Source organism: Lissotriton vulgaris, chromosome 12 (assembly GCF_964263255.1).
Source record: "Lissotriton vulgaris chromosome 12, aLisVul1.2, whole genome shotgun sequence".
NCBI lineage: Eukaryota > Metazoa > Chordata > Amphibia > Caudata > Salamandridae > Lissotriton > Lissotriton vulgaris.
The window spans coordinates 293,355,968-293,379,364 of NC_141700.1; the positions used below are offsets into that span (position 1 = coordinate 293,355,968).

At 44.1% G+C, this 23,397-nt stretch overlaps 1 protein-coding gene across 1 annotated transcript in view; it reads right to left on the bottom strand.

The window, feature by feature from the left end:
• The window catches only part of BCO1 (beta-carotene oxygenase 1), a 234,403-nt gene that overhangs the window by 72,031 nt on the left and 138,975 nt on the right, over positions 1 to 23,397 (bottom strand). The window contains exon 9 of the mRNA XM_086945084.1: positions 12,756 to 12,850. Within this exon, the coding sequence (XP_086801210.1) occupies positions 12,756 to 12,850 (95 nt within the window). The remainder of the gene's footprint in view (positions 1 to 12,755; positions 12,851 to 23,397) is intronic.

Sequence of the window (23,397 nt, forward strand, 5' to 3'; positions counted from 1 at the left end):
TAAACTTGCTTTTTCCCTGTTTTTTGCGTTCATTTTTGCCTGTTTGTACTGTATTGTAATTTTTCTTCCGTGTTGCCCTCCTTCCTTGTTGTCCGCCTACCTCGACGCCCCCCGCCCTCCCTTCCCGCCACCGCCGCTTGTCCCCGCCCCTTTTTGCCTTCTGTAACCCTCCCCGCTCCCGCCTCCCAGCTGCTCCGCCCACCCGCGCACTTGGCTTTAAATGGCGACCGTGCGACGCAGGTGAGTGTGACCCACTTGTGGGACACCCCCGCGCCGCACGGCCACCAGCTGCTGCGTGTGCCCCCTGCCGCCCTCTGCCTCGCTGCTGCCTCGTTCGCCGGCTGCCGCCGCTGCGAGTGGTTTTTCTTGTTTTGACGGTTATTTGTGCTTGTCTGGGATAAACTTGCTTTTTCCCTGTTTTTTGCGTTCATTTTTGCCTGTTTGTACTGTATTGTAATTTTTCTTCCGTGTTGCCCTCCTTCCTTGTTGTCCGCCTACCTCGACGCCCCCGCCCTCCCTTCCCGCCACCGCCGCTTGTCCCCGCCCCTTTTTGCCTTCTGTAACCCTCCCCGCTCCCGCCTCCCAGCTGCTCCGCCCACCCGCGCACTTCGCCTTAAATGGCGACCGTGCGAACGCGCAGCGGTCACGCGCAGCGGGCGCGCCGATTGTGCGCCGAAGGCGCGCCAAAGGTAAGCCCGTCTACGCCCGTCCGCGCCTGGACCGCGCCCAGTGCCAGGACCCCTGGCCCACGAAGACCCCGACCGACCTGCCTGACGTACTCCGCCGCCACCCTCACCGCTCTCAACACCGGCCGACTCCCAGAATGCCATCAAGCCACTCCAAGACGCACCCACGGACCTTTCAGCTGCCACGCCTGCAGGTTCTCCTGCAACCGGACCAGCCCCGCACCAGCACCCGCCAAGTCGAACTCCAGCAGCACCCACCTCAAGTGCATCCTGCTCAACACCCGCTCCGTCCACAGACACGCCATCGAACTCTGGAACCTCCTAGACGCCACAGCCCCTGACGTTGCCTTCCTCACGGAGACCTGGATGAACGCCTCTTCAGCTCCCGACATCGCCATCGCTATCCCAGAGGGCTACAAGATCGTCCGGAGGGACCGAAACGCCAACCAGATGGGAGGAGGCATCGCCATCATCCACAGGAACACCATCCGTCTCACGACCAGCACCGACAACACCCTGACCAGCGCCGAACACCTGCATTTCCAGATCCACACCAACCCGAACACCACCCTCAGAGGCACCCTGATCTACCGACCCCCTGGACCACGCACGCAATTCAGCGAGGACATCGCCGACTTCGTCAGCCCGCATGCCCTCCCCTCCGCTGACTACATCCTCCTGGGAGACCTCAATTTCCATCTGGAGAACAACAACGACCACCACACCAGCACCCTGCTCGACAACCTCGCCAACCTGGGACTCAAGCAACTGGTGTCCACCCCCACCCACCTCGCCGGACACACACTCGACGCCGTCTTCTCATCCAGCACAGACATCGACTTCAGCCACGCCACAGAGCTTCAATGGACGGACCACAGCTGCGTCCACTTCACCTTCAAGAGAACGACGACCCACCAACACCAGCAACAGACCGCCCGCAGAAGCTGGAACAAGATCACAGCAGACCAGCTCGCCACCTCCCTGAGCCAACACCCTCCTGCCAGCTCAGCGAACCCCAGCCAGGCCGCCGACTACCTCACGAAGTGGATCAGCAACTGCGCGGACGAACTCGCCCCGCTGAGGACCCCGCCTAGCAGACCCGGCAGCAAGAAGGCCCCATGGTTCACCGACGAACTCAAGAGCTCCAAGAAGAACTGCCGAGCCCTCGAGAAAGTCTGGAAAAGGGAACCGACACCGGACAACAGGACCTCCTACAAACTTGCCACCCGGAAACACCACCAGCTGATCCGCGCCGCCAAGAAAACAGCATTCAAGGACCGGTTGGACAACAACGCACACAACTGCAAGGAACTCTTCAACATCGTGAAAGAGCTTTCCAACCCCAGCGCAGGAAACAACGACATCACCCCATCGCAAGACCTCTGCAACTCCCTCGCCTCATACTTCCACAACAAGATCACGGACATACACAGCAGTTTCAACAACCAACCAACGCACACCACGACCGACCAGCCACCCCCCCCCACCACCACCCTCCACGCCTGGACCCCGATCAGCACCGAAGACACCATCCGCACGATGAACTCCATCCACTCCGGATCACCGACCGACCCCTGCCCTCACCACGTCTTCAACAAAGCCGACGCTGTCATCGCACCCCACCTGCGAGACATCATCAACACCTCCTTCGACTCCGCCATCTTCCCTGAAAGCTGGAAACACGCCGAGCTCAGCGCTCTTCTCAAGAAACCAACAGCGGACCCCACCGACCTCAAGAATTACCGCCCCATCTCGCTTCTCCCGTTTCCAGCCAAAGTCATCGAGAAGACCGTCAACAAGCAGATGGCCGCCTTCCTCGAGACGAACGGATCCCTCGACCCCTCACAGTCCGGATTCCGAGCCAAACACAGCACCGAGACCGCCCTCATCGCCGCCACCGATGACATCCGAGCCCTGATGGACAATGGAGAAACAGCGGCCCTCATCCTCCTAGACCTCTCCGCGGCATTCGACACAGTCTGCCACCGCACTCTAGTACGGCGCCTCAGCAACATCGGAATCCAGGACAAGGCGCTGGAATGGATCATCTCCTTCCTCGACGGAAGAACACAGAGAGTCCGCCTACCACCGTACAAGTCAGAGGCCTCCGAAGTCATCTGCGGCGTCCCCCAAGGATCATCCCTGAGCCCCACCCTCTTCAACGTCTACATGAGCCCCCTCGCGGCCATCGTACGCAAACACCACCTCAGCATGATCTCCTACGCCGACGACACCCAGCTGATCCTCTCCCTGACCAACGACCCCGCCGCCGCCAGAGCCAACCTGCACGAAGGGATGAAAGAGGTAGCCGAGTGGATGACGACCAGCCGCCTGAAACTGAACTCGGACAAGACGGAGGTCCTCATCCTGGGCTCCTCACCCTCCGCCTGGGACGACTCCTGGTGGCCTCCCGCCCTGGGCACCGCACCCAAACCGACAGACCATGCACGAAACCTTGGCTTCATCCTGGACTCCTCCCTCGCCATGACCAGGCAAGTCAACAGCGTCTCCTCGGCGTGCTTCAACATCCTACGCATGCTACGGAAGATCTTCTGGTGGATCCCCACAGAGACCAGGAAGACCGTCACCCAGGCCCTCGTCACCAGCCGACTGGACTACGGCAACGCCCTCTACGCCGGGACCACCGTCAAGCTCCAGAAGAGACTCCAGCGGATCCAAAACGCCTCAGCCAGACTCATCCTCGACATCCCACGATCCAGCCACATCTCCGGACATCTGAGAGACCTTCACTGGCTCCCCGTCAACAAGAGAATCACCTTCCGCCTCCTCACCCACGCACACAAAGCCCTACACGACCAAGGCCCGAGCTACCTCAACAGCCGAGTCAACTTCTACGCTCCCAAACGCCACCTCCGATCAGCCAACCACGCCCTCGCCGCCGTCCCCCGCATCCGAAGAGCGACTACAGGAGGAAGGTCCTTCTCCTACCTGGCCGCCAAGACCTGGAACTCCCTCCCGTCCGACCTGCGCCTGACCCAAGACCACCTCTCCTTCAGGAAGAAGCTGAAGACCTGGCTGTTCGAGCAGTAGCGGCACCCCCCCCCCCCCCCAGGGCCTTGAGACCCTACGGGTATGTAGCGCGCTTTATAAATGTCACTGATTGATTGATTGATATATATATATATATATATATATATTTATTTTTTGCAGTTTTATATAGCGTGAACTTAGCCTGAGGACATTAGACCTAGCACACTTTACATGAGAACCAGAAGTCCAGTGCACTCATGCCATGTGCTCAGAGAGCTTTGTTTACTGAGAATGTACCTTGTTGCATCACCCAATGTGTATTCTGCACAGTTCAACAAAGGACTGTTGTGGTGTTAGCTGAATAAACCCTTTCTATTATTCCTACTTTGCTTAGCAAGGGTAAGTCTATCTATAGTGACTGATCAGCATGAACGTTGATTCATAAAAAAGCAGGGGTAAATGGAAGTGACATCATGTGGCCTTTGACCCCTGACCCCTGTGAAATCACAGGAAGTTACATCACTTAAGACTCTGACACAATGGGAAGTGAAGTCACCACACCTATGACCCGTCATTTTTATCATACTTGTAGACCACAAAAAAACTTTCCACCTGATCCACATTGCAAATGACAACTCTTCCAACGGAATAGTCCAACACTGTAACATGCTAGCCATTCACTAATGTGCTCGAGCTCCTCAACAGGTATGCGAAACACTATGCAATTACAACTAAAACAAAAAACTGCTCAAGGGTTTTCAGAAGCTGATTTGAACTGTCGCTAAAAGGCTACCTAAACAAATCTCATGAGGACTTAACATTAAGTATTAGGCTAGGTCAGACTTCTGGCAGGAATTTGTGGCTGTCAAGAATGTTTTACTCGCTGTGGCTCAGACCTGTTGTTACCCCTTTGAGGCACTGGGCACAAGAAGCATTGTTTTGCTTCTGGCTGCAGAGACACTTGAATACATGACAGGAGAGGCCTGCTCATGGTCCTTAGAAAGTTTCTTGTTGTTGCAGAGTATGTGGTTTAAGACCTATTTACTTTTTTTAACAAACCGTAACAGCATAACAATTCATGAAGCTGGAATTGTTTTAAATAATAATTATGTGAAGTTGCTCAGAGTTTCTCACATTACTAGTGATAAATAGTGTTACTCTAAGTGCAACATATAAGCAGGGTCACCTGAATTGTAAGATTCTGTGGATGTTGCATTTTCCACACAGTTATGGCTTACAAACACTTGTCACATAATCTAATCTGCTGATAATTTGCTGATTTTAAAAAACAGTTTTGATTTTAAGCGATCAAAAATGTGCCACGCATGCTGGGACAGAGTGCTAGGCTTTTTAGGAACTAGTTAACTGGCATACTTTCATTTGTAGTCTGCTGTATTGCAATTATAAAAATGGAGTACTAACACTATCATAGAACGTGCATGCATTATGATGCACAGTTTGCTTTTTCTTGCCAAATAATTGATCTTCAGTTTTCTGGTAATATCGACCACCATCTGGTAAAGAAGGCATTAAAACCGCACACATTAACAAATGGAAATATGAAAATATTACTAATAAGCAACCAGAACACTTGGCTGTTATCTAGTGCTGCAGAAGCAACATAAACGAACCCCCTGGGTAAATGGAAAAAGTAAAGAAAAAACATCACTGTTGATATCTTCAAAGCTGTAACAGTTTGCATGTTGAAAAGAAATGTTGCCTTGTTAATTCAACTTTTGGCAGCACAGCTCACAGGTCCACATTTGCAGATAGGCCCCAACTGAACGAGAAACCCGTAAATGTCTGCTGAAGGTGTAACTCCTTGTAATTCCTTCCGATCTCACTATTGAAAGAAAGGTAATGCAAATATCAAAATCTCTAGCCTGAGAGTCAAACAACACATGCAGGGTGCTTAGGGAAGCCTGGGGTTTGCAAGGCCATGAAAGGCATGTTGCTAGGCGACAGGTTGCTGACCACATAGCAAGAAGTTCCAACCGTTACTGTCTCTAGGCAGAAGCAGTTTTGGGCAGAAACGAGAGAGAAAAGAGGCAAAGTTTATTTTGTAATTGTATTTACTGCTGCCAAATTGGTGAGTCACACTGGCTTTGCGACCCTGAGGCCAGGGGTAGCAAGGGGAAAGCCAGGGGTCGCGACCCCTAAATGACGTCCATGCCGATCAGTCCATTATATGGAATGTTTATTTTGTAAGCAACTGGCTGTTGTGTTCAATGGCGTGAGTAGACAATGTGGCTAAACTTTCCATTTTTAGGTCTCGCCTACGGCATTGCTTTAGCAATGCTTGTTGGCGAGTTTATAGTAAGGCTTTCAAAAGTGTACCCAAACTGCGGATTAGGTACAGTGCATGTGAGCCAGGCACGTGCACATCGCCAGCCACATCGCACACCATTTGTCTGAACCTCTGCTTCAGAGTTCAAAGGAATCCGCTCCCCCCATCAGGCAATGCAGAGAGCTTGTTTTCTTTTCACTCCCTCTATCGCCTCTTTCCCACCTCCAAATCCACTCCAGCTAAATCGCCCTCAATTCAAAACCTGCTTTATTTATATACACGGGACGAGTACAGTTTCCATACCCTTGCATTCCTTATTTGTCCTTTAGAAGAACTCTGTTTTTAACCGTTGCTCTCCGCCTGTGTTTTCTAAAGGTTGTTTTCACCCGACTGGAGTATGTTTGGTGCTGCTTCTTAGCCCAATCACGATCCTGAGTGGAGCGACCACTTGTTTTCTGGGCGCTGATCTGCTTCGTTAAAACGCTACACACTAATTCCGAACATCTCAATATATTACACATTTGACACGATAAATAGATGCCTGGACGGCGGCTCGGCGAGCATCCTGAAATTATAAATAAGGCTCCCGGTTTTCCGTTAAAACGGATTTTTACATATAAATACAGACGGAAAACGTTTTTGTTTTTGTCTGTATTTATATATAAAAACGGGAAAATACCAACAAAACAAATCCTCCTCCTGCCTCTGTGCTCCTCTGTAAAATCTGAGTCAGAGGTGCACAGGGTCGGCCAAAAGAAACAGGAACCGCTGCCCTGAATCTTCTCCAGAGACGGAAAAACTGAGAGCGCAGTGTCTGCAGAGACACACCAGCACCCCTCACAGCGGTAGTTCACACAAGATAATGGCTGGAGCAGTGCAATCAGCCGATGTCCATCCTCGGCCTCCTTTCATATGCAAGCACCTGTACACAATGGAAACCCGACCCCCACACCTCCAGCTAAACCAGAAGGCAGCAAAGCAATTACCAACACTGTCTAATTCCTACTCTACCCACAAGCGGCAAGAACAGCGCTGCTTCTGTGCACTGAACTTCAGAATGTGCAAGGATCGTTTTGTGTCCGTTACAGCTGTGCCCTGAATTCCTGCGGACATGCCAACAATATAGATGGTAGATGAAAGTGGGGGATTTAAAAACAAAAAAAAATTGGGTGAATGCTTTCACTTTCACGCACAACAGACAGATATCAGAGTTTCTGCAATAGCACTTCAAGCAGCCTATTTCAAAGGGTCTTCCAATTTAAACGAGGCTTCACAGTATTCCATTGGTGCTTTACAGCTTATTTGTGTACTAATGACACACTTCAATTAAAGGCTTGGCAGCTGCATGGCATGCATGCACATATCACCTAGAAAGCTGGCAAAGCGCTAGCGTGTTTGATTGCTATCAATACGTTTCGTTACCTGGGGGGGTGGAGTTTTTTCAAGGGTGTTCATTTTCTCGCTCATGAAGCTTCAATTCTAAAAGAACGTAGATTTTCAAAAGGCAATAGATTCCATCCTCGGCCCCGTACTGCCTCCTTTAATATGCAAGCACACCCCCACACCTCCAGCTAAACCGGATGGCAGCAAAGCAATTACCAACACCGTCTTTTTCCTACTCTTCCCACAAGCGGCAAGAATAGCGCTGCTTCTGTGCACTGAACTTGAGAATGTGCAAGTATCGTTTTGTGTCTGTTACAGCTGTGGCCCGAATTCCTGCGGACATGCCAACAATATAGATAGAAGATGAAAGTGGGTGATTTTTAAAAAATGGGATTAATGTATTTTCCCCATTGACCTCAATTGAAATCGAGGCAATGTCAGGCGGGAGACAACCAAAATAAAGGGCTTTATTTACAACAAAAAATAAATCGGGACTCTCACTCCTGACTCGGGTCTAAACTCTTATTAATGAACCTTATTTAGTATTTGATACTAAATGTGGCTGTCCAATAGCATGCCAGTAGGTGCCAACATATGGTGTTCCATCATTGCACGTTGAGGCTAGTGCTCTCTTAAATGATGATAGTGTGTGTTTCTCAAAAGGAGTGCATATCTCAATTAAAGTGAGTGTAGCTTGAGTTTTCATACTTACCTTTATACCAGTAATGATATCTGTCAGAAGTGTTTTATTTATTTATTTTTATTTTCAATTGTATATAGCGCGAACTCCAGCCGAAGGTATTGGCATGCTTTACATCAGCACCAGTTACAATGTAATGAAAAACAAGCATTTGCAATGCAATAGGTCTTGCATTTACGCGAGTCTGAGCTATTGACTTTGCAAATAACAAAGCTTTTTATTTTTGTTTCAGTTTTAAAAACCAAAATAAAAGGCATTCTCATTTACAATGCTAATAGCTGAAACTCGTGTAAATGCGAGACCTATTGCATTGTAAATGCTTGTTGTATGGTAGGGTGAAGGAGGTTGATGTGGTAGGGCGGGGGGGGGGCAGAAATGCCTACAACAACTATTAGCATAAAGTCTGGCTGCATCTCTCAGTGACTATGCACGCTGTAGGGCAGTGAGGCTGAGTGAGAGGTAAGCAAGTCAGTCAGCATGACTTAATTTTTCTATTTAATGTTTATTTAAGTGCTACTTAAATAAAAATAAAAACGAAAACAGAAATGACTGTGCACCACCTGTGCGCTACATTTTCTCCATAGCGTCCATATCAAAGCACTATTCTCTACAGATGAAGATGCTGGATTCTTCAGATATTTTGGCGCTTTACAATGCCTCATGGGGTAGGTCATCTTCTAGTGCACACTAAGAGTGATCTGATATTCTTCGAGCAGACACTCTCTGATGGCTGATTAAATGTGAGTAAAAGAGGTAGTAATTTGTTGACATTTTGCAAGACCGATGCGCAAATGAGACTTAATCAAAGTCACAAATTCACACATCTTTTCTTAGAGGACAGGGAAGAAATTTTTCTTCCAATAAGCATAGGCTCCAATTAAAAAAAACAGCTATAGCAACCTATTGCAAGTGTGCATGTCAACTTAAATAAATGTGGAAAAATACTAGCTTTAGCGTTTTTTTTTCTTGTGTCAAAAATAAATGTGGATAAATACAGGTAAAATGACCAAAAAATAAATATGGATAAATACAGACGGAAATGTGAAAAAAATAAATACCATAAAACCGGGAGCCCTAATTATAAACAATACCTCCTTAAAATGGACTGTCAGGCGAATTAGCAAGGCTTTTTTTCGGCTATTCCGTCTTTTTCATTTTGCTCATGTGCTGACAAGGGGGGAAATCACTAATTATGTGATATTACCTTTCTCCGTCATCCAGCTCTATCAGTTGTGTGTCCGCTAGTTTATTGATTTGCAATCTTTGATTTATATTATATTGCTTCCCGCTCTCTACATAAGCTTCTGAACATACTTACTGCCCTGCGTGTGTGTTATTTGACTGACCACAGCGTGTAAAACCAGTTTTCCAATGTTTTCCATTTTATGTATCTCCTCTGTTACAGCTCTCCCATCTCACTGTGAATTAAGTACCCATCTTTTTTGTCTTTGTTGTTTGTCAGACTCTGCTTTCCCCTAGGCACTTACTCCTGTTCTTATGTTTGTAGGATACAATTTAATTTTAGCCAACAAGTAGTATTCGTAATTAAATCAAAGTCACAATAATTTCTTTCACAATTACCTCCAGTGTGTGGCTCCAACAGCATCACTCATAACTGATATAAACTTCATGCTACGGATATTTCCTTTCAACTCAGTCATGCATTCTTTGCCAATCAAACTTCTCTTAATACGTTAACATGTTTAGATCTTTAAAAAATAGGATACTGTCAGAAATGTATTAGTTCTGATTTTGAGCTCCCATAACTAAAAGGAATTCATGTATTTTCCCTTCTTCCAATGATGAGTAATTCCGCTTCCTGTGATAGGCTATGTTGCCCACCCAGCAATTCTATGGAACTGTCTGTTTTGTTTCTAGTGGAATTGTCAATATTTAAACACCGTTTTGATTTACATATGGTTAGCACCACACACACACACAACCCCCCCACACACACCCACCCCACACACACACCCACACACACAACCCCCCCACACAGCCCCCCACACACATACCCACATACACACACACACAACCACACCCACACACCCACACACACAACCCACTCACACACTCCCCACTCACACACTGCCCCCTCACCCCCCACACACAACCCCCCACACACTCAACCACACACACAAAACCACACACGCATGCAACCCCCCCACACACAACCCCCCACACACACACAACCCCACACACACACAACCCCCCACACACACACAACCACACACAACCCCACACACACATAGACCCACACACAACCCACTCACACACTGCCCACTCACACACTGCCCCTCACACACTGCCCCCTCACCCCAACCCACACAACGCACCACACACACACAAACACACAACCCCACACACACAACCCCCCCCACACACAACCCCACACACACAATCCCACACACACAACCACACAACCACACACACAACCACACACACACCAGGATAGCAAAACATAGCATAGCAAAACAAAACATAGCATAGTATAACAAAACCTAGCATAGCATAACAAAACATAGCATAGCATAACAACACATAGCATAGCATAACAAAACACACCAAAACATAGCATAGCATCACAAAACATAGCATAACAAAACAAAGCAAGGCATAACAAAACATAGCATAAGAAAGCATAGCATAGCATAACAAAACATAGCATAGCATAACAAAGCATAGCATAGCATAACAAAACCACATAGCAAAACAAAGCATAGCATAATTAAACACAGAAAATAGCATAGCATAGCAAAACATAGCATAGCATAACAAAGCATAGCATAGCAAAACACAGCAAAACATAGCATAGCATAACAAAACACAGCATAGCATAACAAAACACAGCACAGCGTAACAAAACACAGCATAGTATAAGAAAACACAGCATAGCATAGCATGACAAAACAAAGCATAGGATAGCAAAACATAGCATAGCGTAACAAAATAAAGCATAGGATAGCAAAACAAAACATAGCATATCATAACAAAACAAAACATAGAATAGCAAAACGAAACAAAGCATAGCATAGCATAACAAAACACAACAAAACATAGCATAGCATAACAAAACATAGCATAACATAACAAAGCATAGCAAAACAAAACATAGCATAGTATAAAAAAGCATAGCATAACAAAACATGACAAAACATAGCAGAACAAAACATAGCAGAACATAACTAAACATAGCATAGCATAACAAAACACAACAAAACATAGGAGAGCATAGCAAAACATAGCATAACAAAACAAAATAAAGCATAGCATAACATAACAAGGCATAGCAAAACAAAACATAGCATAGTATAACACAACATAGCATAACAAAACACAACAAAACAAAGCAGAACAAAACGTAGCATAACATAACAAAACAAAGCATAGCATAACAAAACATAGCAAAATACAACAAAACATAGCATAGCATTACAAAACATAGCATAGCAAAGCATAGTATAACAAAACAAAACATATCATAGCATGGCAAATCATAGCATAGCATAACAAAACACAACAAAACATAGCATAACAAAACAAAGCTTAGCATAGCATAGCATAACAAAGCATAGCATAGCATAACAAAACATAGCATTGCAAAACAAAGCATAGCATAATAAAACACAACAAAACATAGCATAGCACAACAACGCATAGCATAACAAAACACAACAAAACATAGCATAGCATATAAAAAAACAAGCATAGGATAGCAAAACTAAACATAGCATAACAAAACAAAGCATAGGATAGCAAAACAAAACATAGCATAGCATAACAAAATACAACAACATATAGCATAATAAAACATAGCAAAACACAACAAAACATAGCATAGCTTAACAAAACACAACAAAACATAGCATAGCAAAACAAAACATAGCATAGCATAGTATACCAAACACAACAAAACATAGCATAGCATAGCATAACAAAACATAGCATAGCAAAACAAAGCATAACATAATAAAACACAACACAACAAAACAAAGCATAGCATAGCAAAACATAGCATAGCATAACAAAACAAAACATAGGATAGCAGAACAAAACATAGCATAGCAGACAGCATCACTCAGCACCACCACAGCATCACTCAGGGGCACCACAACATCACTATGCGCTACCACAGCATCACTGTATGCCACAGCATCACTCGTTCCCCACCACAACATCACTCAGCGCCACCACAGCATCAATCTGTGCAACCATTCAACAACAACTGGTTCAAATATGTTCTCTCAATGTTTCAAGCTTTATTACAAATATCAAAAAAAGATTGTTAATATTTCACTTCTGTTCTTGGAATTTCGCCACAATAAAATACATTGAACATAATCTTCACAAAAGTTATTTACAAAAGTTTAAGCTATTGCCATTATAAATTACAATAACTTGTATTTAAGTATTAATTATTAAAAAAAAGTTAAAAGCCATTGTTATTTGTAATATCAATACATGTAAGTCATGTAAATATAACACATAATGCATAACAAATGCTATAGGTGTCACATTTGCAAAAGTTATAACTATTGCCATTGTAAATGACAAAGCTATTAATTTCGCTATTTTCAAAACCAACAGATAAATACAAAATTTGTCATTTACAATATCAATAGCTCAAACTTTCCTAATGCGAGACCTATTGCATTGCAAATGCTTGTTTAATGTGATCCTAAAGAATATAACCAAGAAAGATGCATACCTGTGTTGGAATCGGTCTCCACTGAACATGTGCTGCGTAGATGTAGCGGTAATGTTTCCCATTGTAATCATAGTTGATTTGAGGTAATTCAATTCCTGCACAGTAGAAAAAGATCTGAATCATTCGACCGGCGGTGAATCATGCAGAAATACAAATTTTATGTTATCATACTGGTATTAGTGTAGCACACTTATGGCATTGGAATATCGTTGGAGCAATGTAGCTGTCTGGAATGTGTGTTAATAATTCGCCCAGTGCATACATTTTAGGATTAGAATTTAAGAGCGCTTTAGAGCTGTAGGGACACTGTGGAGGACCATTATTGGGTTTGCCCATGGGAATAATGAGAGGTTTGATCATAGTTTCAGAGGCTGATTCTGATCTGAGAAAATGATTGAACAAGTTTGCACTGGCTTTGTCAATGTTGATTTCACTTGTTACACTCTTTTGTGATCCCAGCTCGTTCTTACTTTATTATTAACGAACGGTTGATTCTCAAACACTACATTTGTGGTGGAATAATATGCTAATATAGTTTCCTCTACTGCATGCATCTAATATGGGATGATTGAATGAATCGCAGTACTGTTCAAAACATTATTGGGATTAATTGAATCATTCTGAATTCTCATCACATTTGTCTCCTTTGTAAAGTGTATTGATAGTTTCAATGCAGGTCTGTGCATGTTACTTTCAGTGAGCCATCCCTATCATCTATTGCCTTGATATTATTAATATTCTTGTGTTTCTTTAATTTGTAAGCTAGGATCCTGCTGGTTCACTCAACACTGACCTGGTAGAATTGTTCCTTAGGCGGAATAATTCCATTTGGTCTGGCCAGCCACATTGACTGGGGAGGCTGTTTTCTATATTTACTTTCTCATTTTCCCCGAAAACATAATTTGGCTTCCAATTGCAAATTAGTGGTTGAAGACAAATAGTGCCCTGGAAAATATTTTGATTTTATTCCAAATCCTCTCCCTTTATGCTTCAGACGTGACATGGACAAACAATTATTGTGAACTAAATACTGAAGCTGTCTTTCCCAGTATAAGGTTCAATTTTTGCTTGCTACATCCTTCAAAAATGTACTTTGATGCTTGATGAGAGATATGTTTTCCAAGTGAGAAGAAAAAAGTTAATAATTAATACCAGTGTAATTTGTGTGTACTTTGGAACTATTATAATAGTTACTCTCAAAGAAAACAGTTGGTTTGATGTCCAATGTGGTCCTAGTGACAGGTAGTTACTGTATCCCTACCATGAATCAATCATATCCTCCATCTTTAAAAAGGGGGCCGTGCTGATGCTGCATGCTATCATTCGATTCAGTATCTTAAGCCAAAGTGGGTTATTGTATTGTTGACTTTGAATGAGATAAGTTCAAGGGCTACTTGTGTTATCTGCATGAGAGATCTAAGTATAAAGCAAAAAGTGTCTGGGACAAACCGGAAGCTGCCATTCCCTGCTGGCTTATTACCAGGAGAGCTTCAGTTCAGTCAGAGAGAACGATTATGGAAGGCTTTTTTTTCAGCAACCCGGTCATAAATTAATCAGATAGCCCAAGATCTTTAGCAAGTCGGTACATATAGGAGACTTTGAATGACTAAGCTTGACCCGCCACGAATTGCTCGCTGAGACTCAAAAATCTCTTGAACCAGACAAGCAGAGGAATTCAATTGTAGCCAAAATTCTGGAGGATTTCTTGTGAGTTCATATGTTTGTCATTAATCACTCATTGGGCTACCTGAGGAACATGAAAAACAACTCTCTTATCTCTTTAGTTTCCTTTTAGTGCAGTCATCTTTATTGCATGCTTCTTCATCTTTATTTCATTCATTGCATTATAGATTAGTAAATAAAGGATTCTTCCTGAATATTGGTCGTATTCAAATTATTCTGCTTGTCCTGGATTAAGAGACACTGAAGACTCATGATTGCAATTTATGTGAGTCAAGCTTAGGCATTCGACGGAAGGCCCTTCTTGCCTGTCCATCCCCTAAAGATTTTAGTAAGGTAGTGTAGTAAAATGTTTAATAATCTTAACCTCTTCAATGTGATACGTCATGAAGAGTCCTTTGACAGTGTCTTAAAAAGCATCTTGTACAAGGAAATACTGGTGCTCCTGAGTTATTTGTGTGTAATTCATTAATGCAATCCAGATAAAAGGGATAAAGGCTACTATTAGCCAAGAAGTTTTAGGAGTCCATCTACGCACAGGCTTATCAGAGAATGATGAGTACGTTTCTAAGTATTGGATCATGGATCGAAATCAGAATTGGCGCAATGATGGACTTATAATATCTCTGCAGGTTAAGTGATATTAAAAAGAAGGCTGAGAGAATGAAAGTAGAAAGTGAGGCCAGTTGTGTGTTACTCATATAGCAGTCACTGCAGAGGTTAAAAGTTGTCATTAGAACTTGAAGTTATTTACTTTTAAGCTTATTCTTAATTTGACAGCGGCTTGCAATGTTGAGAAATATAGCCCTACCTTAATAAAGATTTAGTGTGCCTCTTTTTTGTAATATGTGAAAACAAGAATTACATCGTAGTACTTATGCTTTATTTTTCAACTCATTTCCCCTGTTTTTGAAGATGTTCTCTTTCAGTAATGCCATATAAGCTTGCAGGTCACCCACTTTATTAAGTATGAATCCTCTTTTCACATGTAAATTCAAGAACTGACTTTCAGGATCACAACTCTGAATTGTGCCATCAGTGTTTAGTAGGGGCCAAAATTCTCATAACATTAATGGTTTCAGCCAGCTCCTGTCTGCCTGACCACCATAGCAATTCAAAACAGTACTCACCACAATTAAGTACTCTTTAATCAAACCAGAATCACATTGATAACAGTGATCACAGTCTGCACACCCCGAAAGCGAAGGTGATCAAGAATTTATTCTTTATGTTTATCTTGAAGATGTGCAAATGGGCAACCATCTTCCAACTTTAGCATCCCATAAAGACAAACATGCTTAGTCAAATTCATCAAATAGCTTATCCTCTCCTTCAAGCTCCCTTTTAACTCTTACTGCCAACATCTGAAAAATATTTGCTTTAATGGTTGTAGTCACACCACTACTGGGTGGACCTCATGCTCGCTGGGTGACATTGCTGCAAATTAGTTTGGAAAAGCTGCGTGTTCTGATGGCTGCAAGCATGTTACTCCTGGGTGTACCCAATGACATCTGACTAATACTCTATGGCAGAGGAGCATCACCCACTGCTTTTGAGCAGTGTAAAAAAAGGAAATATAAAATGATAATAACTTTGAGGTATAATCATTTTATATTTCCTTTGCGGGCGGGTGTTCGGGGCTACTCTGCTCATGGAGCAAGCCAGGGGAGGAGTGGTTTTCTCACTCCTATGTGAGCAATTACTGTTTTGTCGCCCCTCTGCCCAAAGGATGACGTAGGGCCAGGAACTTTATACAGAAATATTATACAGGAGATGGTAGTCCTGCTGTGCTTCCAAGAAACCTCATGTATAATGTATGAGAATCGAACTAGGGAAAGCCGACATTCTGAATGCAGTGCCGTATCTAGGTAAAAGGCCAGTCCCTAAGAACAGTTATGTATGTAATGTAGGGAAGAATATAGGTGGAGGGTTGCAATGTTACCTGCACTTATATAGGGTACTTATATGGAATATAACACATGCAGGCAGCAGTACAGCCTGCATGGAGAACAAGCCCATACCCCCAATCCCAAGCCCCCAATCCCTGGTTGAGCTTAAACCAGGACGCCAAAAAAAACAATCACAACGCTGCGTTGCAGTGTTGTGCTTGGTCAAGGGAGCCTGGATGCTTACCAATTACAACACTGCAGTGCAGCGTTGTGACTGCTCAGGGGAGCCTGGCTGTTCTTCCTGAATCCTGGATTCCTGTCCCACGAGGAGATTAGGAGCAAGGATCAGAGATGCGGGACCCGGCGGCAAAGTAAGTCTATACTTTTAATTTTTTTGTTTTATATTGCACTACCTCGAACACCCCCTTTGCCCCCGCTGCCTCACCACCCACGAGTCATGCTGCCCGCCACTGCTTACAGTACTCCAGAGAAGACTGCTGAAATTGGTTGTGCGGAGTCTACACATTCAGCATCTAGTGATCTCCCTCATCTTCTGAGCCCTCTTCTTTAGCTCCCATTCACTTCTTTGATACCCCATTGTTCCTTCCCCAGCCAGAATAAAAGAACACTGCTATGCTCTCAAACTGAAATATAAGTTTAAATGAAAGTCCTAACCACAGGCATTTATTTCTCTTTGAAGACATTTTGTGGCGATCTTCATATCTTGCTTCCTTGGCAAGGGTCTCAGTCATTGTGACATCTTGAAATGGATAGAATATACATTCATCAGCATTTCCCGGAAGTCTAGGTATCCTGTGCACACACATATACAGTACAAGTAACAATATATCGTAGGATTCACGCGGAGTAACAACAAGGTAATGTTGGATGTTGGATTCTGCTGCGCACTACGCGGCTTAATCTATTGGCGCCTCATTGGCCACTTCGGGAGAGTGCCAGTAATTGAATACCGGACCCACGAACTAAATGTAAAGTTCGAATTCGACTGCCTGCGACATCCCAGTCTCTTATACATTATTCCCTCTTTTACGTCATATTATTGGAGGTGACTGACCATATATACATATATGTATTTTGTGGACTTTATACACGTTGGTCAAGGGCCCTACCGGGTCGGAAGTATCACCGGCAGAGCGACCACCTCAGTAATTTTCAGTAGCATCAGAACCCTGAAGAATCGCGTGAGCGATGAAACACGTGTCGGCTGGCTGCTGTTTCACTGTGATGAAAATAAAGAATTGAAGACCTCAACATATACAAGACTTCTTCGTCTTTCTGCTACTTTACCTTGTTGTTACTCCGCATGAATCCTACGATATATTGTTACTTTTACTGTATATGTGTGTGCATAGGGTTGTTGTCTTTTGTTTAGGGTCTCACCAGCTTGCTGGATAGACTAATGAATGGTTTCAAAGGTTTTCCATTCACCCAGTTGCACCACCCAATAACTTAATCTGTTGTAGACACATGCGCTTATACTCATAGCAGTGCGCCCAATCCTCTGACACCCCAAAACCTTTTGCTTACCTCTATAGGTATCCTGTGCATGCCACATAAAATTATATTGTGTTACTGTCACCACTGCTCCCGTAGTATACAATATGGCGGCTGGGCAGCGCGCAAGCGCGAGGAGGTCAGGCAGGATTAATAGCCTGGCTTCCCCTCAACGCACCGCTTTGCGTTCTAGCTATGCCGATACTCGTCACTTCCGTGTCCTTGTAGTCCCTGTTTCTGAAACTTCGGCGTTCCTCGCAGCAACTTTATGACGATTTCTTGTATTCGTGAAGCTGTGCCCTGAAACGCCGTGATCGTGTTCAGCTTTCACGGAGCTGTCACGCTACGCGGTTCCAGCAGCTCCCGTTATCCCCCAAACTTGTGAAATCCCCCCGGGGCCAGAATCCTCCCATTCGATCCCCGAGAGCTGGCCAGGCTGATCCTAGTCGGGTTCCGCCCGCCGGGCAGACTTGTTGTTCCGTCGGCCGGCCAGACTTGGACTGGGCGGTTCCGCTGGCCTTTCTGGGGGTCTAGTGGGTCTGGAGTTCCGCCCGTTCCCTTGTTCTTCTTCATTCATTCCCCTCTTCAGTTGAACCAACTTCTGTGGAGCCTTTTATCCAGTTTACTGGTATTTAGTTTCAAGACGCCTCCAATCCAGCCAGAAGCCATCCACAAAGACTGGTAACAGCGCATTGCGCTGCTCTTTCCTATATTTTTGTTACCAATAAGCAACAGATAATTAATACTTGTTTATTTCCCTTCTGTGGGACTTTGTAGATATCTTGGTGTAGAAGCACTGTTTATGCTCAATAGCAGATCCCTGGCAATGCCCCTTCTTGTACTATATGGTGAGATAAAGGGTTGATGAGGAGAGTTAGAAGGTTGTAATCCAGCTTACATGTACAAAGGTTATCTGTTCTCCCTTATTATAGGAACTTTTCACCCTTACCTTAGTCCAGGAATACCTACCAAACTTCACATCAACTAATAGAAGGCGCACATAAAGAAAACAGTTAGGTAGTTATTCCACCCTCATGTTCTTGATGTATACACCACCCTCTGCTGTCTTTGTAATTTCTTCCTTTCCTCTCAGCTCCTACCAAGTGCTAAAGCCAGCCAGTGGAGGGGATTGTTGCAACAACCAGTAGAAGGTTCCGCTCCACAGATTCTTCCCCTAACCTTTCCTTGTTTTGTTTCCCTTCTTCCCCGCTTGCACACTCGTGATCTAGAGTTTGATAGTCACGGGAGTGTTGGTGGGAAGTTGTGGACCTGTCGTCGGCTCTTGGACGCTAATGCAGAAAAAACGGTGAGATCCTTACAGTTGCAGAGGGCCCCTGTAAGATGTCCATAAATATATTGTTTTTTCCATACTCCTCTAATGGAGCAACTGATATTCATTTTGGTGTGCCTCCAGATCTTGTGTAAATTCTCTGAGATCTACTTCCTAAAACCATGTGTTTGCCCTTAATCCATCTCAAACCCTCTTTAGTTGCTTTATTCATTGTTACCAAGTCATAAAACTGCCTTGGTTGCTGGCTAAGATTCCTGCAGAATATTCTTCCTCTGTGGCTCTATTTTTGACTGCAAAAAGGTTATTTGAAGGTGAGCAATTGAGTGTGTTTTCAAATAGCTATTTAATTTTTTGATATTAGTCAACAGAAAATCAATATATCTTTTTTTGTTGGGGGCCACCATTTCATCACTGTTCTCATGTTAGTGATCCTCTGATGAGATCTTTTGACTTTACTATTCTGGTGTTTTTGGCTTGAGGCATGGCTGTAGGAGTTTTTGTTCCAAGTTGTTAGTAATTGATTTTCTGGTTGGCTATGGTATGCACCTGAGCCAGACAATACCGACCACTCAAGTGAGGTCAAGTCGATTACACGCCAAAGATAACCTGTGCTCACCCTTCTGTAGCTTGGCATAGAGCAGGCTTGTCATCAGAGACAATGTGTAAAGCGTGAATGCAACACACTCACACAGACACAGGATGAATACACCACAAAAGAGACTACATACAGTATTATACAAAAAATATAGTATTTTGTACATAAACCCAGACTGAAATGACATGATCATAAATACTGTGCATACTATGCAGTTACTCAGATAGTACTTGTTATCCTAGACAAGGCAAGAATGAAAACAATATACACCAGCAAATACTTTGCAAGTGAAACAGGTTAGATTATGATATGATATATATTGTTTATTAGTCAATTAAAACCATTAACATAGCACAATACCAAACAATAAGAAAAAAACATACAAAAACATGAAAAAATCTACTTCAGCCATAAAACCAAATTTTTCTGGGCCTTTACATTTTCCTTCACCCCTCCCTATCTATAGAAATAAAATTGCCCACAACAGGAGATAAAAAGTCTTGCGATGACTTGGTCAAGCAACAACACATTTGAAGTACTGCTGATTAACCTTCTCCTAAAAACACCAATATAGGCGCTTAAGTGCAAATTCACACAGCAGGAGTAGGTGCTTTGCTAAGTGGACAATGGTTTTCAGTCAAATATGGTACTCATACACAAGACTGTGCTTTGATAAAAGCCAATAAGCAAGACGAAAGGGCCAAGTTAGGTAAAATTATTGCCTTATAAAGACGAGGTAAGGAACAGCCACTATAGGGGACCTTAGCAGCGATAAATTTGTAGCACTGCTGTTTAGGTTCTCCAAAAACACTACTATGGGTGTTAAAGTGCTTGTGTGCAAATTCAGTATATTAGAAGGAACAATGGTCCCAGAACAAAAGAGAATAGGTACACTTGATGAATATAGACTAAGCGTCAGTACTATATTCATTTCTTGTCCAGCAGGACAATTATATTTAATTAGAATATTTAGCAATTTGAGAATCAATACAGAGGTGTGACACAAGCCTGCATCCAAACATACAAACAAAGATTACAAAGGGTACACAAGGGGGAATTTTAACATAAAACAAAAAAGGGGCTCAGGCAAAAGAGTTTTTTTGCATATTAATTGTCGACATATGACAAACAAAAATGCCGAGGGCACCAGCACACATCCAATTTACATATTAGGTAAGTGAATAAGGTGCACTTATAGGTCGACGACATTTCAATCCCTAGAACATATACACAGAATCATCATCAAGACTTTAAATGTTGCCTGAATACATACCCTGAAAGGGAAAATGATTGAAAAAGGAAAGAAGGGAAAAGGGAAAAAGAATGAGGATTAAAAACTTAATTGAACGTTCGTGCTTGGTGAAAGCAGATGACTTCCACAGTGAAAAAGGAGTGATGGCAGCCTGTAGAGTACAATTAGAACCGTGATATTGTGCAAGAAGTATTAAAAAATTAGGGCGTGTTAGAATAGTACGAACCACATGAAGTGCAATTACGCATGCCGAAATAGAAGACTTCCACAATAAGAACAAGGCGTGATGGCGACCTTTAAAGCGCAATTAAATACCGTGTGCAAATTCAAGCAGCAAGAGTAGGCACTATACAAAGTGGACAATGGTTTTCAGTCAAATATGGTACCTATATACAAGACTGTGCTTTAATACTGAGCAAAAATGCAAAACAAAGGTGCCAATTTGAGGGAAGTTTTACCATAACATGAAGATATAGGGACTATAAGGACCCTAGCAGCCCGATCTTGCAATTTACAACCTTGTATAACTTTGCAGGTTAGATTAGGAAAAAAAGCACATAAATCACAATATTACCATAAAACACACAGGGCGCAGTTCACCAGCACTCTTATTAAACTTTATGGTACTTAGGTTTTACATGTAGGTCACAGGAATCCTTGTGCACCTATTACCCTTATTACAGTAATCCTGGGCCAGTTCCTAAATGCGGCAATTGGCGGCCTCCTTCAAGGTTTCACCTCAGAATACAACTGCTAACCAAGTACCCCCGAAGTTCTGCCAAACGGGGGGTGGGGGCACACACTGTAGATAATAGCGGGCAGAGCTTGCTTGGTCTCCAGTTTGCAGAATTATCACGTGCAGCTGCCTGCAAGAGCGCAGTGCAGCTGTAGAAAATACAAGGCTGCACACAGTACTTGGGGGGGGGGGATACGGCAACAGCCAAGGAGTGGGCTTCATGCTCCTGCAACCACGCCACAGGGAGCTCACCAGCAGAACAGGCAGTGCAGTGGGCTCCTTGAGATGGCCAGAGGTGTCTCCTCTGCCGAGAATCAAATGAAAGCAGTCTCGGGGTATCTTCTTCTGGTGGTCAGGGCCTGCCCACCACACGTCAGTGGAGTTCCTCCATGCAGCCCTTGCCCCTTACAGGGAGGGCAGCACTGGGAAAACGAAGGGTGCGCTGGACGTTCTCCCTACTCCTCGGACAGAGGGGGCACGCAATGGTCCTCAAGCACAAGAAAAAGCTCTCGACACGCACCGGTGGCAACTTCTTCTGGAAAGCGTCCAGAGCACTCTCTGGGAACTTTGTACGAAATTCCTTTAGAGGCCACACGCCTCATTTAACAGCCACCAACGGTGGACTGAGACCCCAGGCACACCGATGGTGAACAGAAACAAGCGCAATTGAGAACAACTCTTTTGTAGGGCACGCTGTGGGAATAGATTACCATGGCAGAAGTGCTCGGGCCAATATTTTATGGCCCTGAGATTACAGAGAACAGGGGGCAAGCCAACAAGCCCTTGGAGAACACTTGGGGCACAAAGAGAGGAGCAGGCATGCAGGCCAGCCCAAAAGTACAGCTGCAGAGTGGCAGTCCCTCTAGCAGTCCAGCAGGCCAGCACAGCAAAGCAAGTAGTCCAAATGGTTGTTACTCCTGGAAACACAGCAGTCCTCTGGCAATGGGAAGTTTGTAGAGCCAGCAGTGTTTGTTTACAAGTCCATGCAGTGTCTAAAAACAGAGGGTCAGAGCCGCTGTACTTATATGCAAAACTGTGTTTGATCAAGGGGCGACTTCAAAGGAACCCTGAGAAGTGCTCAACAATCCCTTTCAACCCAACCTTGGCTCCAAACGATCAGGAGGGGGTAAATCAGCCCTTTGAGTGAGGGCAGGACACAACCTATACAAATGTAAAGGGTGAACCATCTCTCCCTGTCCCAGCCCAGGAAGACTATCAGTATTCAAATGAATGCAGATGTATCCCCTGTCACATCCAGCCCTTCCTGTATTGTGGCTGTCTAGAAAGTCTGCACAAAGTGTAACTGTCACTTAGCCCAGACGTGTACTGGTGTCAGGTTGCAAAGCACAAAGACTCAAACACAGAGAAATGTCCACTTTCTAAAACTAGCATTCTAAAATAGAAATGTAAAATCCAACTACACAGTAAGTAGGATTTATCACCACTATTCTAAACATACCAAACATGGCAACGCCACTCCTTTATGATCAGGAATTACCACTTCAAATGATATAAGGGAATTCCCAATGCTAGCCTATGAGTGGAGTGGACCTCAGAGCAGTGAATGACTAAATAGGCTGTTTGTCACTACCAGGACATTTCACACATAAAGGCACATGTACTACCTTTTACTTACACAGCACCCTGCCAATAGGGTGCCTAGGGCATACCTTAGTGGTGACCT